Source organism: Mrakia frigida (genome assembly GCF_051309035.1).
Source record: "Mrakia frigida strain ATCC 22029 unplaced genomic scaffold BDY24scaffold_13, whole genome shotgun sequence".
Lineage (NCBI taxonomy): Eukaryota > Fungi > Basidiomycota > Tremellomycetes > Cystofilobasidiales > Mrakiaceae > Mrakia > Mrakia frigida.
This window is the reverse complement of record NW_027481268.1, coordinates 168,767-182,707: the sequence shown is the minus strand read 5'-3', so window position 1 is coordinate 182,707 and position 13,941 is coordinate 168,767. Positions and strand designations below refer to the sequence as shown.

At 54.3% G+C, this 13,941-nt stretch overlaps 3 protein-coding genes across 3 annotated transcripts; all 3 read right to left on the bottom strand.

Annotated features, from left to right (window-relative positions):
• Positions 1–1,157: 1,157 nt before the first annotated feature.
• On the bottom strand, positions 1,158–1,797 carry BDY24DRAFT_324301 (uncharacterized protein; the record flags this gene model as incomplete). The annotated part of the gene is made up of 2 exons (XM_076637049.1): positions 1,158–1,299; positions 1,454–1,797. Coding segments are annotated over 2 exons (486 nt in total), but the record flags the coding sequence as incomplete, so codon positions are not given.
• A 1,491-nt stretch (positions 1,798–3,288) lies between these two features.
• On the bottom strand, positions 3,289–6,673 carry BDY24DRAFT_39914 (putative phosphatase regulatory subunit-domain-containing protein). Its single transcript, XM_076641782.1, has 3 exons — positions 5,197–6,673; positions 3,958–5,119; positions 3,289–3,877 (listed from the first exon to the last, which is right to left on the bottom strand). The coding sequence occupies exons 1-3, from the start codon at positions 6,530–6,532 to the stop codon at positions 3,493–3,495; spliced, it is 2,883 nt and encodes a 960-aa protein (XP_076497136.1). The 5' UTR covers positions 6,533–6,673; the 3' UTR covers positions 3,289–3,492.
• Positions 6,674–9,317: 2,644 nt separating this feature from the next.
• BDY24DRAFT_421185 (glycoside hydrolase family 71 protein) lies at positions 9,318–11,004 on the bottom strand (the record flags this gene model as incomplete). Its single annotated transcript, XM_076644011.1, has 8 exons — positions 9,318–9,634; positions 9,695–9,707; positions 9,781–9,880; positions 9,997–10,071; positions 10,135–10,183; positions 10,269–10,382; positions 10,453–10,616; positions 10,688–11,004. Coding segments are annotated over 8 exons (1,149 nt in total), but the record flags the coding sequence as incomplete, so codon positions are not given.
• Positions 11,005–13,941: the final 2,937 nt, after the last annotated feature.

The window sequence follows — 13,941 nt, the reverse complement described above, 5'->3', positions numbered from 1 at the left end:
CTGCTCTTCAGTGAACGATTTTGTTCTTCGATCCCCTTGGACGACCAAAAACAGAGATCTCCCGTCATGAAACGGTTTCTTTCCCTAGCGACGAAAGTGAGAGTCCCAGCGGCTCCCCGACCTCTGCTTGATCGTCGAGTTCCTCTCGACGCTCACCTCCTTCCTTTCCCGTTCGCGATGCCTTCGCCCTCCCTCGTCCCCGAACCCTACATCCCTGGAAGTCTCAAATACCTCCCTGCTCAGGATCGCTGCTCTCTTCCAGCTCTCATCAAGTTCTCTCGCATCCTTCACGGAGAGGTGAGTCCCGACTCCCTTCCCAAGCTCAGTCCTGGCCTCCCTCCCTCTTCCCATCCTAACGCTCCCCTCTCCCTCTCTTTGCTCCCACAGATCCAACACGTCCTCAAGTTCCCCAGTGCCTTCTCCATCGACACGAGAGGGAAGAAGAGAAGAAGTGGGCAAGAGTAGCGTCATTCGCTCTCCCTTGTTTCCTCTCCATCGTCTCAGCTGTCCTTTCCGAGCCCAAGAGCGGTACTTCTAAGGAGACATTAAGATGGTAAACAAGATTGTAGTCCGAAAGATGGAGCGAGCGAAACAAGCAAAGCAGTCCAGAAGGGAGAGAGCTAGATGAAAGGAAGTCCAAAAAAAACTGACCGCCGAACGACGCGAGCGAAGTAGAGTAAAGAAGAGGGCTAAAGGGTCCAGGGATGGTAAGATGAGTGGAGGAGGGGTGCATATAAGTAAGAGGAGCAAAAGAGCGAAAGTGGATGCAGTGGTCCAAGGGGGAAGGGAAAGGAGAAGAGAGCAGAGTCCGATGAGGGAGACGCGAAAAGGAGGGAGAGAAGTCTATGGTTTGAGAGAGCTAGAGAAACAAATCGAACGAGAGATCGAACCGACGAGATAGATGTCTAGTACGAGATCATAAAAAAGAGAGCAAAGCCCGTGCGAATGTGGGTATGGGAGGGAGGTGGGTTGGTGGCCGACCGTCGCGAAACGGAAAAAGAGGAAGAGACGAAAGACGAAAGCGTGGATTAGGGTATGGGGAAGTCCGTTGAAGTGTATGGAGTTCGTGGAGGAGATGAATCCGGTAGAGACGAGAACGACGATCCTATCCTATCCTAAGCTCTCCTGGCAGGCTTCTCGCTCGAATCGACGGGCGGCGGTGTCGTCTTGAAGGTCGCCTTCCTCACACAGGTCTTGCTGTCCTTTCCTACGACGAACCCAGCCTTGCAGGACGAAACCGAGCAGACGCCTAGTTCGCAGGAGGTGTCGAGCGCGTTGGGGATGGCGGTGCAGTCTTGTCTGAGAGGTGGGAGGAAAAGGATGGAGAGAAGAAAGGGAGGGAAGGAAGGAGGGAGGGAAGGAAGGAGGAGGGGTCAGCTTTCGATTCACGTCCCTCCTTCCTTCTCCTGTGCTCCCTCCCTTCGGAAGCCAACTCGAGATAAGGAAAACTCACCCAGCTCCCAGAGTAGCGCATCCACCACAGCTCTTCTGCTCCTTCTTGACCTCCAAGCACTCGAACCCGATCTTGAACCAGTCGGCCAACGTCGCCAGCTCCTCCTCCTTGACGCCCGTCTTGACTGGACAGGCCAAGCTCTGACCCGGGCAGAGGAAGGACGAGTAATCCTTCCTCTGAGCCTTGATGACCGTCTGATCCTTGGAACGACGTCCCATCCGTCGAGACATCTGAGGAGTTCGAGCAGCGAGAGGTTTCGAGGGAGGGGGAGCGGCCACGACGGCAGGTGCAGTAGCGAGAGGTTGGGCGAAGGTGGAGAGAGGAACCGAGAGGAGGAGGAGGAAGGAGCAGAGGGAGACGAAGGAGAGTCGAGCCATATTGAGGGAGGGGAGGGGAGAGAAGGTAGGGAAGGAAGGGAGCTCTCTCGCGTCGAAGTGGTTTGAAGGAAGGAAGCCGGCGGAAAGGGCTGAGTTTTGGATAGGGGGTCGGTTGGGATTGAGATTAGAAGAAGGACGTGGCCAGTGGGGGGTGTTGAGGAAAGAGAAGAGAAGGGAAGAGAAAATGAGGGTGAGGGGGCAAGTTGTTGTTGGGTTGCAGAAGCTTTCTCAACGAGAAAGACTCTCTTTAGCTCCCTCGAACCTTAACGACAGAAGAGGGCAAGGGGCTTGTTTGTTTACCTTTCTTTCGCGTCTCTCGAGGTTTAAAAATCTGCTCGTCCTATAACATCCTAACCAGATCTGTCCGTTCCTTCTCTTCCTGTACACTAGTAGCTGCCAGTAATCGAAAGGTCAGTTTTTCTTTCCAAGGGCTGGGCTTGGACGATTTTGGGAGCGAAGCGATCGTTTGTTGATTTCCTCGATCCCTCTCCTTCTCCCTCCCGCATTTTTGTTCTGGAGCTCAACTTAGCAGAATCTAAACCTGCTAACAGGGACGCCGAAGGGAATCGTGGATGCGTGATCTTCCCATGCTGCCATGTAAGAGATCCAGGGAAGGCTGGAGGCAAAAAGATCGATCCTCCCGTCGTCGCTGCCTAGTTTGATCTTTCCTTCTTCTCCTTCCTGAGAGAAGCGAGAGGCATGCGAAGCTCAACTCGTCACTTCGTCTCAGTTGGGTTTCGAAGCCGAAGGGTCTGAAAGGGCGTCATCTATGTTTCGCATGAACAAAAAAGGACGTCGACTTAGCCTCAAGCTCGACGTGTCGCGAAGGAGTCCCCATCGACCTCTGTTTCAGTCCACGGCCCTCACCACCGATCCTATTTAGCCATGTTTCTGCCCTCGAGCTCTCAAGGGAGGCACTATGACGTCGAAGATAGACACAACCGATCTAAAAAAACTGCCTGCTCTCTCGCCTCTCCTCAACGCTTTTTCTGTCTCGTTTGATCTGGCTCTCTTCCAGTCAGGTTTCTATGAGATGAGAGTCGATTCAGAGAAGCTGCTCAATCCTGAGGAGCGGAGGAGGGTGATAAGGAGCTGGCTAGGGACCGAAGCTCAAGACGCGTTCGCTTCTTTCCTTCAGAGCCAGACATCGTTCCAAGAAAACATCAAGGCATCAATCGGAGAGTCAGGATTCAGGAGTCGGTCGTACTACAAGAGAGAGTAAAGAAGAAGAAGAAGAAGAAGAGAAGAGACTAGTGGCGGCGTGGGTGGGGAGATACAAGAAAAAGAAAAGAGGAAACGTGAAGTCGAAGCGGGAGAGTCGTAAACAGGGAGTGAGGATGGAGAAGGAGTGAGAGCGAGAGCGAGAAGAAACGTGGGCGAGAAAATCAAGTAGTAGACGGAGACGAGAGAGAAAGAGAAGGCGACAAGCGTGTGTAGAGTGAGTCTTTTGTACGAAGAAAGCGAGAAGGAGTGAGAAAAGAGAGACGAGCGAGTGGGGTGGAGGGTAAGGTAGATAATGAGAAAAAAGCGAAGGAAGAAGGAAAGAGATCTAGAAGATGGAAGGGTATATGTTTGAAGACGTGACGAAGAGTTGTAAAGAGATAAAGCAGGAAAGAAGAAAGAGAAAGAGACTCGTCCATGAGCGCGTCGACCGTCACCTCCTCATCCTCTCATCGCAGCAATAACCCTTCCGCCCGATCCTCCAGCCGCAGGAGGAGGTGACCTCTTGGTGGGAGAGGTCGAAACGGTATCCGTTCCCCAGAAGACTCCTCCCGCGGGTCGAGTGAGCGTAGGCGTGGTAGCGTTGTCGCTCGACGAGGAGGGAGAGGGTTGGTTCCAAGCGGGAGGGAGGAACGAGAGCGTTTGGGCGATCCCGTGGGGAGATTCTTGTTGTTGAGGAGTGGTGTGACCTGAGGAGAGAGCGGAGTGGGGAGGAGAGAGGGAGATCCTGGTGGGAAGGTGACTGGGTCGGTCGAGGGGAGAGGAAGAGGAGGAGGAGGGAGGGGAGATGGCGTCGGATCCTTGGAAGAAGCAGTACTTTGCGATGCTAAAAAAAAGCAAGGAAGGAAGAGAGTCAGTGTCTTATTCTCGAGCGAGAGACGAACGGAAGAGAGGGAAAAGACTCACAAATCGGCGTACGAGTCAGACGGAAGGTTGACCTCCTTCTGAATCGGCGACACTCTCTTCTTCGGGTTTCCCGAAGCCTCGACTCCGAGATCAGGAAGATCAAAGGTCATCACCGTCGGACTGACTTCCGAGGTGTTGGGAAGGGGAGTGGCGAGGAGTGAATCCGTTGGCGAGGGAGGGGAGTGACTGGCGGAGAGGGGAGGAGAGAGAGGAACCGACGACGCGATGAGGGTCGACCTCTTCGAAGGCGAGGTGTTGGTCGGAGGAGGGAACGAAGATTGGGTAGGTCGCATGTAGGCTGGAGGAGGGAGGGATCCGAAGTCCTTCGAACCTCCTCCGATCGAGATCGAGCTCTTCGAGCGATGGTGCCCTTGTCGAACCGGCGACGACGACCCACTCCCGTTCCCGCTTCCGTTTCCTCCTCCTCCTGAAGGACCAGCAACGGCAGCGAGCTTCCCGAACCTCGCCTGGGCGAGGGGATCGACGGGAGCGATCTGCTCGGGAGGAGAAGCGGGAGGAGAGGTGGGAGGGCAGTAGTTCTTGAGCTTGGCTGGGGGGGCGCCGGGAGAGGAGGACGCGCCGATCTTGGGTCGAACGGGAGGAGCGTCGAACGCGAGAGGGACCGGAACCGTCTTCGGGGAGGTGACGTGAGCGTCCAAGTTCGAGGCTCGATGAGGGAAGGTCCAGGATTGAGATTGGTTGGGTGCGTGGGAGGCGTGAAGAGCGGAGGGGAGTCGGTTGGGAAGAGGGAGGTGGGTGTTTCCGTTTCCGTTGGCGTGGGTTTGAGCCGAGTGGTACGACATGGGAGAAGCGAGGACGTGATGCTGCTTGGCCTCGAGGAGGGGAAGGAAGGCTCCTCCGTTGTCCGACTTCGACCTGGCGACGGGAGCAGGAGCGACGACGGGTTTGGTCTTCTTGAATCGAACCTTGTAGTTGGAACCGTCGCAGCTGTCCCACCACTCTGCTCCTCCTTCGATCGAGTATCTGACGGCGAGGAGGAGGTGTCGTTCGTCGATCTTCCTTCGAACGTCGTCGAGCTTGACCGAGAAGGTGAAGCGATCCCATCCTTGACCGTCCGCGTTCTTGGGTCCGAGAGCGGAGGGAGGGATGTGAATCGAGTGGATGGCTGAGACCTCCGAGACCGTCTGCCACTCGTCGAAGGCTGAAGAAGAGAAGAGAGAAGAAGAAGGTTAGTTGGGGAGTCGAGGAAGGGAGAAGAAGAGGGAGAGAAAGACTCACTGAATCGAATCGCAACCCATTTCGAGTAAGTGATGTCTCGAACGACGACCGTTCCCTTCAACGTCAACGCTCCCGAAGGACCTCCCTCGTCCACCAACATCAACGACTCCAGCATAACCTGATCGAACTCGGGCACCAAGATGGGTTTCCCTCGACTGTTGTCCAAGTTGAGACCGAAAACCCTGGGGACCGTCGTCGACTCGATCTGGTGGATCTCGATCTTCTCCTTGTCGCTGCTGCTCGACGACGACGACCTCGAGTACTTCGGTGAAGCCCAGACGTTCCCGAAGGAAGCCTTCCCAGCTCCCTCCGTCTCCGTCTCCGTATCGGTGTTGAGTCGATCGAGGTCCTCCCCTGCGAGAACTCGAGTGACGGCGGTGACCTTGTGCTCTCGTTTGAAAAGGACGACTCGTTCGAGTTCGCCTTCGTCCCCGTCTCCTCCAGCGAAACGAAGGGTCTTCCTCTCCGATGCAAAGCGAGAGTCTCCCGAAGGAGTGGTTGGTGCTGAACGAGACATCGCCCAACGATCCTCGGTTTCCTCCTCCCCGTCTTCGGGACCAGCCGAGTTGGGAGTCGAGTAGGACGTTCGAGACTTGAGCGACGGCTTGACGAGTTCTCCTGACTTCTTCCTGATCATGGGAGGAGGACGAGAGGAGGAAGAGTTGGACGATCCGATGTGGGAGTGATGGCGAGCGTGGTGGTGGAGGGTGTGCTGAGGCTGAGGTTTGGGAGGAGGGATGTCGACGCGGAGGGAGGGAGATCCTGCTCGACAGAGGGCGGCCTTGCTCGACGAGTCCGTTCGACGGACGGGAGGAGAGGGAAGAGGAGGAGAGGGACCCGAAGGGAAAGGGAGGGTGGTTGGTTCGAGCGTCGAAGAGGAGGGTTGGGGATCGGCCAAAGTTGAGGAGGACGACGACGCGATTCCCGAGGCCTTTCCTTCCGACGAAGACGACGACGACTCTCCCACCGACAATCCTAGAGAGCACTCTACCTCTGCTGGAGTTCCACGACGAGGAGGAGTCGATCCAGGACTCTTTTCCCTGGTTCCTCGACGGGGAAGAACCAATCCAGGCGCGTTGGGAGGGGAGACGACTCCTGCTCTCGAAGTCGAGGACGTCGATGAGGCTCGTCGAGGAACCGTTGGCATGGGTCCTGGTTGAGGCGAAGACCAAGCTGGCGACGAGGATCCAGAGGAGGAAGAGGAAGGATGGTCTTGAGGGTGGTGAGGGAAGTGGTGATGAGAACGATGAATCGCCCGGTGGGAGAAGGAGAAAGGAGCGCGAGTCGTCGAAGCCGGCTCAACGGCAGCTGGGGAGGAAGGGTTCGAGTAGGGCATCGTTTCGATTGCTGGAGGTGGTAGGAGGAGGGAAGGCGGGATGGATTCCGTTGGGGAGAAGAGAGAGGAGCGAGAGAGGGAAGGCTTGGTGCTGGAAGGCGTTCGAGGTTCCTAGAAGTTGCGAAAGAGGAAAAGAAGGGACCAGGTCAGAACGTCGTTGTTTCGAAAGCGGTTGCAGTCGCCGTATGACCTTCCTTGTCCTGCCTACGAAAGAGAGAACCACTTTCACATCCGCTCTCTACCCCTGCCCCATCCCTTTTAAGGTCGACAGGCAGGAGCTTGGATGGATCTGTTTCGTTATCAAGCCGCGGCTCGGAGGAGGATCCGACCTAAGGGAACCCGTTCCCCCCAACGCCTCCTCTTTGCTCTCCAGGACGGAGAGAACACCGACGGTGAATATGCAAGAGGAAGAATCGACTCACTGTTGTTGTCGAGGAGAGAGAGAAAGCTCAAGCAAAGAATTTCGCTGTTCCACGACTCGAGCGGTTGCGAGAGAGGCCTGGGCGCATCAAACAAAGAAGGAAAGGCAGGGTCAGCTCGGACAGATCTTCGTGCATGTTCTATCGCTTCTTCTCGGGTCTAACAAGGGAGAAGAACGTGTTTACGAGACGCGTCTTGTAGGATTGGGATGAGTGGTTGTTGTAGAGGGCGAGAGAATCGTTGAAGTTGATCGTCATCCGTCGAGCGGGCGAGCAAGGACGACAAGCCGTTCTTATCGCGTCTCCAAGCCCTTCTCCCCTCCTTGCTCGAGCTGACGATCACTCGGTCAAGAAAGGGGAAGGACGAGAAAGATTTTCATCTTTCTCTCAGCTCTAAGAAGCGACCTGTCGAGAAGGAGGGAAGCTGATTCTCGACGGCTGACTAGCAGGGGGTCGTTGACCTCTCGTCTTCTCTTCTCGTCCTTCGCCGCCCGACGTCATTCCCAGGAGAAATGTTGAGGGAACTCACAGGTGGGGGCTTGAAGAAGAGAGGGAGGACGAGAAGGAGATGGTAGTCGAGAGGGATTGTTGTCTCTTTTGAAGGGAAGGAGGAGGGTTCCTGAGGAGGAAGGAAGTCGAAGAGGATGACGGGTGGGTGGTGGTGGTTGTAGAGGGCGCGAGGAGACGTGTATGGAAGCAAGAGTGGTTGTTTTGAATATGGAGTTGGATTCCGTGTATAGTAGAGTATCAAGAGGTGGGCGAAAGGAGGGAGAGAAAGGGAGAGGAGAGGTCAGCGGGTTGAGTGGAACTAGGAAGGAGGGCGAAGCGAAGAAGGGACGAGAGAGGAACGCACGAAGAGAGTCGGTTCGGGTCGAAATCTTTCTACTTGCGGGCTCTCCTTGACGTAGCGTAGACCGAAAACGAAGATGTAGAGAGAAGGACGAGGTCGGAGAGAGGTGAGAAGGAAGACCCAACGTCTTCGGGAGGGAAGGGAGGGGAGGAACGAGAAGTAGTTGAGGGAGAAAAGAAGAAGGAAGGGATCGAACAGGCCAGGGCTTGGTTTCGAGACGCCCCTCCGTTTCCCCTCCTTCTTTTTTCTTCCTTGCCCCAGCTGGCTCCACCCTAGAAAAGCTGCTGTATATCAGGGCCGCCGGAAACAAACAAGCAGGAGGTCTCGCGAGAATGAAGCTCTCTCAAGATCAACACCTCCCTCCGAAAAAGAGCATGAACGAGCGCGTCGCTCGAGAAGAGAAGGTTGCCGATCGTTCCTTCTTTCCTGAGGTGGGCCGAGGATTTGTATAAAAGGAAACATATCTGGAGGAGAGCTTGTTTTCCTGACTACATATCGTTTGCAGATGGGAAACCTCCAAAGGAGAGGGGGAAGAACAAGAACGAAACGAAGTCAAGCTTCCATTCCCCTCGCTCTCCCTTTCTAGGGGACGCGACGCGATTCTATCGTGTCACCCCCCTTCTCGATTTATAGCAGTAGCACGCTCTCTATGTACCAGACCCTCTTTCCTACCACTTTGACGACATCAAAGTCGGACTGAATCCCTTCTTGACTATATCCTGGGGTAGCAATCTAATGAGCTCTCGATCTCGAGCTCAACGCACGGCGCGTTGCAGTCGTTCCCTTCGCTTTCCCCTTCCAATTCCAGTCCCCGAGAAAGAGCATCAGCGATAGGTAGGCAGATCAGAGGCAGAGGTATATACGTGACGAGATCGAAGGAGGCTAGATATTAAGATTTAACCCAAAAAGAAAGAGAGGAGGAAGAGTGAAGATCGAAGGAGGGAGAGACAGATCTAAACGAGGAGGACGCGAGGAGGGAGAGCTGAAGGAGGTATCGAGAATGGAAGGAACGAGAGAGCCGGCCCTCGTTAGGGAGAGGCTGTTTGAGGAAGAGAAAAGAGAACGAATAGGTCAGTGAGTTGCTGAATCGCTTCTCCCTTCTCGGTCGTCGTTCCCTAGCTCTCGGCCTCGACGCGTCTCCAGTCACGACCGCCGAGTCCCTGAGTCCCTTCGAAGATCGTCAAGCAAAGAAAATGTGAGCAACATACCGAAGTAGATGTAGTTCCAGTTGAGCCATCTACACGGAAAAAAATGGAAGCGGGGAGAGAAGCGAAGCAAAGAGGGAAGAGAAAGGTCAGCTTCAGCGGAAAGGAGAGCGAGAAAAGCAAGGATGTAGGGAGAGAAACAAATGACTATACGCACTGAGTATCTTGGGTAAAAGTGAAAGAAGGCTGGAAGGTGAGGACGTTCGAACCGGATCTCGAGAGGACTGCTTTCATTCCGTTGCTGCTCGACGGACGAGAAAACGAAGCAGAGTCAGCGAGACTGGCGAGGAGAGAAGGAAAGGATGAAAGACTCACCCAGTACTGAGACCACAAGAAAGGAAGTTGACGCCAGCGTTGACGTTGAACGACTTGCTGATCGATCCGCTCGAAAGGACGACGGTTCCAGCCGCTTTGGCGAAAACGAGAGCGAAGAAGTCGTTCGTAGGCCAGAGGTAGCCGTTCGGATCACCGTTCTGCATCCCAGTAGGTCTTCCAAACTCTCCTGCTCCCCAGGCGTTGGCGGTGTTGGAGTGAGGTCGGGAGGAGAGGAAGATTCGGTCGTTCGAGATCTGAGGGTATTGACCGGTCTTGAAAGCGGTAGCGTAGTACTTGTTGACTTCGAGAAGAGCTGTAGAAGGTGAAGGTAAGTCAGTAGTTGAATATCAAAGAGGGAGGGAGGGGAACGAACGAAGGTGATCCATCTGGAAGGAGAAGAGGGCAGGGAGTCAGTCGCGTCGAATCATTCGTCTGGTCGAAAGAGAGGGAGAAGCTCACTCCATTGACCCAGTTCTGAGAATTCGGCTGATCGCCGAGGATGCTTCCGATGTAGCTCGACTCTCCGTAATCTGAGATCAGAAAAAGGAGGGAAGTCAGCCTCGCGTCTCTAAAAGAAAGTCATGGAGTTGGGCGCTCACCGTTCCTTGTTGAGAGGAGAGAGAGAAAGAAGTCAGGACAACCGAAGTTTCAAAGCGAAGCTGGAAGATGACTGACCAGGTCAGAACCTCGATCATATCGAATCGGTTGCGGTTCTCGACGAGCTGCTGCCATCGTCGAGCGAAAAGCCAACTGCAGGAGGAGAGCGAACGGTCAGCGGCACATCGTGCCCTCATACTGTTATATCGGACGTACTCGTCACTCTTGAAGAGCCAGTTCTTGTTCCAGGACCAAGGAGCATAATCTGAGAGAAGAAATGAAAGCGAGAGGTCAGCCCGGAACGGACGAGTCAAAACAAGACGAGATTGCACCTCCGACGAAAGACTCACGAGTGTAGAAAGCCGGGGAAACGGCGGCCATGTATCCCTGCGACCTCGATCCAAGAGCGGACATGTAAGTGTTATCCCTCGAGAAATCGATCCCGTTGTTTCCAGTCGGCCATCCTACAAAGGAAAGAAGAAAGAGATCAGTCGGGAAATTCGTTCGAGACGAAGAAACGCTGAGGCGACTTACCTCCGTTCCAGTTGAGCTCCCCATCCATGACCGAAGCGGATCCGAAGGTGGAAGTGTCGACGAAGACCGCTGGAACGAAGAAGATCGGGATCCCTGCGTTCTGAAGAGGAGTCTTGAAAACGTTCTGCCACGCGTTGCTCCAACCTCCTCCTTGTCCGAACGAGCTGATGGGCAAAAACAAAGTTCAATGAGCCTCTGAACGAGCTTAAGGAGAGTACTAACGTTGAGGACGAACCAATCAGAACCAGCGAAGGTCCCAACGAGGACCTTCGACGCGTACTTCGCTTGGTTTGAATGACCAGCGAATCGAGCGACCAGACTCCTCAGGATATCCGCATGACCGTACGAGGAGCATCCAAAGACGGTCATGTCGAGACTGAGGAACATCTTGAATCCGGTTCCGCTCGAAGCAGCAGCGTGATAAGCAAGATCAAGCCCGCCGGTTTGCCACGAGTCCGTTCCGACGTTGAGAGCGAAGCCGTCGACTCCTCCAGCGATAGCCAGTTGGATTTGAGAGATCCAGGTGTTGTATTCATACGAGTAGGTGTTTCCCTGGTCGGGCGAATAAAGAAATGAAGGGAGAGTCAGGTCCGCAGATGGAGACGCGTCTCCTCAAACGAAAGCGGACGCACCATCATGAAATGAGCGTAGACGGCCTTCCCAGCGGTCGTAGGAGCAGCAGAGAAAGGTACCACAGTGTTGGTGGCAACGGTGGTGGTAGTGGTAGGCTGGAAAACAGGAAGACTTCGTCAGATCGAGAGGTTGACGCGTTTGGGCAGAAGGAACGCACGTTTGGTGAGGGTGTAGGAGCCGCTCCGGACTGAAAAGAAAGGATCGGACGATGGTCAGGACAAATCTAGTATGTATAGTTGATGGCAGTACTCACGGAAGTGTACCTGAAGATCGTCAAAGCCCACGCTCCACCTGAAAAACAAGGAGTCGAGGTCAGTCTCGAAACGAAGGGCTGGAAAAGGGAGAGATCAACGCACCGCAGAACTGCTGAGGGTTTCCAGTGCAACTTGTTGCACATGTAGAGTCCGAGAGCTGATTTCCTGAGGATCCGATAGACGAGGCACACCAACACTTCGGAAAGGAAAAGGATAAGGAGTCAGCGGAGACAAAGGCCTCGTCGCATCGGAAACGAAGAGACTGACCTCCGATCCAGTCTCCAAGCCTGCGAAAACATAACCCCTACTCAAACAAGTAGTCTGACAGCTCTCGATGGTCATCGAGTTCGAGATGAAGGAGTAAGAGGGGAGCGTCCGAGACCATTCATCGCGATAACAGCCAGAGTAGCCCCACGATCCAGATCCGCTGACGGGAGTAGTCTGTGAAGGAAGCAAGAGAAGAAGGTTCAGTAAGAGTGGGTTCATCTGCTGGACGGGGACAGTCGAAGACTGACGGTGGTAGTCGAAGGCTGAGAGAAACGAAACAGCAATCAAGCGACGCGTCAGAAGGAGCAGAGCGAGAAGGAAGCTTCGGAACTCACCGAAGCAGCCGTAGAGGTCGAGAGTTTACCGATAAACCCGTAGACGGACAAACGATAGTTTCCTCCGCACATCAGGTTCGTCGAGCCTGAAAAGAGAGGGAAAGGGAGAAAGGGCGAGCGTCTTCAGCTCAAGTCCCGACGACAATTGTAAGTGATAGAAGCGTACCTTTGCAAGGAGTACTGCATTCAGAGGAAGTTTCAGCAAGTCCAGCAGAGTTGAGGGAATTCGAGCAGTAACCTGAGGGAGTTGGAGAGGGCAGACGGGATGGGTCAGCCTCCTTCTTTCTCGTCCTTCAGCTGCGGGAATGAACAAAAGTGAAAAGTGCATTACGGACATTGGGTGAAGTACTGGGTTCCAGCGTAGGCGTATCTATCTCGGGGAAAGGACGAGCGCGGGGAGGAAGGGAGTCAGCGAAGTTGACGCGTCGGTCGGAGATCTCTGCGAAGAGAGGCAAAGCAAGAAAGAAAGGACTCGCCCTCTCGCTTGACAGGCCGACTTGCACATAGAAGGAGTCATCGAGTTGTCCTCGAAGTAGTAACCTGAGATGGTTCGAGATGAAGACGAATCGGTGTAGCAGCCGACGTCGTTCCAACCGGGTGTTGGCTTGAAAGAGGGAGGAGGGGAGGGTCAGCCAAGGAAGTAGATATGCTCAAGACACAAAATGGACTTCTACAATCTGCGGGTGACGTGACAGGAGGAAGAACTCACGGAAGGCGAGGGAGAGGAGGTCGTGGTTGCGACGGCAGTCGTCGAGGCTCCGGAAGCAACGAGTTGGTAGACCGAGAGTCGGTAGCTTCCTCCGCACCGCTCTGAGCTAGATCCTAATTCGGAAGGATCAACGAGAAGACGGGAAGTCAGTAAAGAGACGTTTTGGTCCTGAACGAAGAAGGATAAACAAAGAAGCGATCTTACCTCCGCAGACGCTGCTGCAAGAACTCGAAGGTTGAAGCGTTCCCTGGGATCCGATGGAGTTGGCACACCAGCCTATAGAATCAATTGAGCGAGGTAATCCAGCGCGGTCAGCACGTGTAGGTGAAGAGGAAAGGGAGGGAGAGGCGTTTGAGTTCTCGACGCGTCGGGAATGGGAACTCACATTCCGTCGAGAATTGAGTTCCAGCGAAAGAGTAGCTGTGCGGGAAGGCAGACTCATCAGTAAGATGACATCCGATTCGAACAAGTATTGAGACGAAACCAACCCTTGGGATCTGCAGGTAGACTGGCAGAGACCAGCAGTCATCGACTTCGATTGCGAAGTGTAGGAGGGGAGCGTCCTAGGCGAAGCAGAATCCGAGTAGCATCCTTTGGAATCCCAGATATCGCTGGAGGCGACCTGAAGAGAAGGAAAGAAAAGAAGAAAGTGAGCTGAGAGCTCACGAGAAGAGTCTGAGCTGCAGAAGAAGACGTTGTTTTGAAACTCACTGCGACCTGAACGTGCGAAGGGAAGAGCGAAAGAGTCAGAGAGTTGTTCGGAAGCAGACGAGCTGATATGCTCGGGAACTCACAGTATCATATGAGTAAAGGTTCAAACGATAAGACCCTCCGCAAGAAGTAGAGGGTGATCCTGCCAAGTGGTGAAAAGCAACGATCAGTTCGGTCGGCTCGCTCACGTTCTTCGATGAAAAAACGCCATGGACCGAGAGAAGTAAGAAAGAACAAACTCACCTCCACAAGTAGAAGAGCACTCTGAAGCAAGGACTTCCTCCGAAGAGCTGGAGATCGATGAGGAGCAAAGGCACTGAGCTGAGAAAGAGCAAATCGTTGAGGTGAGCTTCGTTCCTCCCTTCGACGCCTCTTTCCCTCCCCTCTCCCCTCCCCGTCCCAACTCGCTTCCGACGAACGGGACGACTTACTTGAGTACTCCAAACCTGCCAGTGTATACCCTAGCGATTGACACTTGGCTGTACATTTCGCGATGGTCATGGCAGAGTCTTCCCAGAAGAAGCTGTTGAGAACTCGAGGGGACGAGTCGGTGTAGCAGCCCTTTGCGACCCACTGGGAA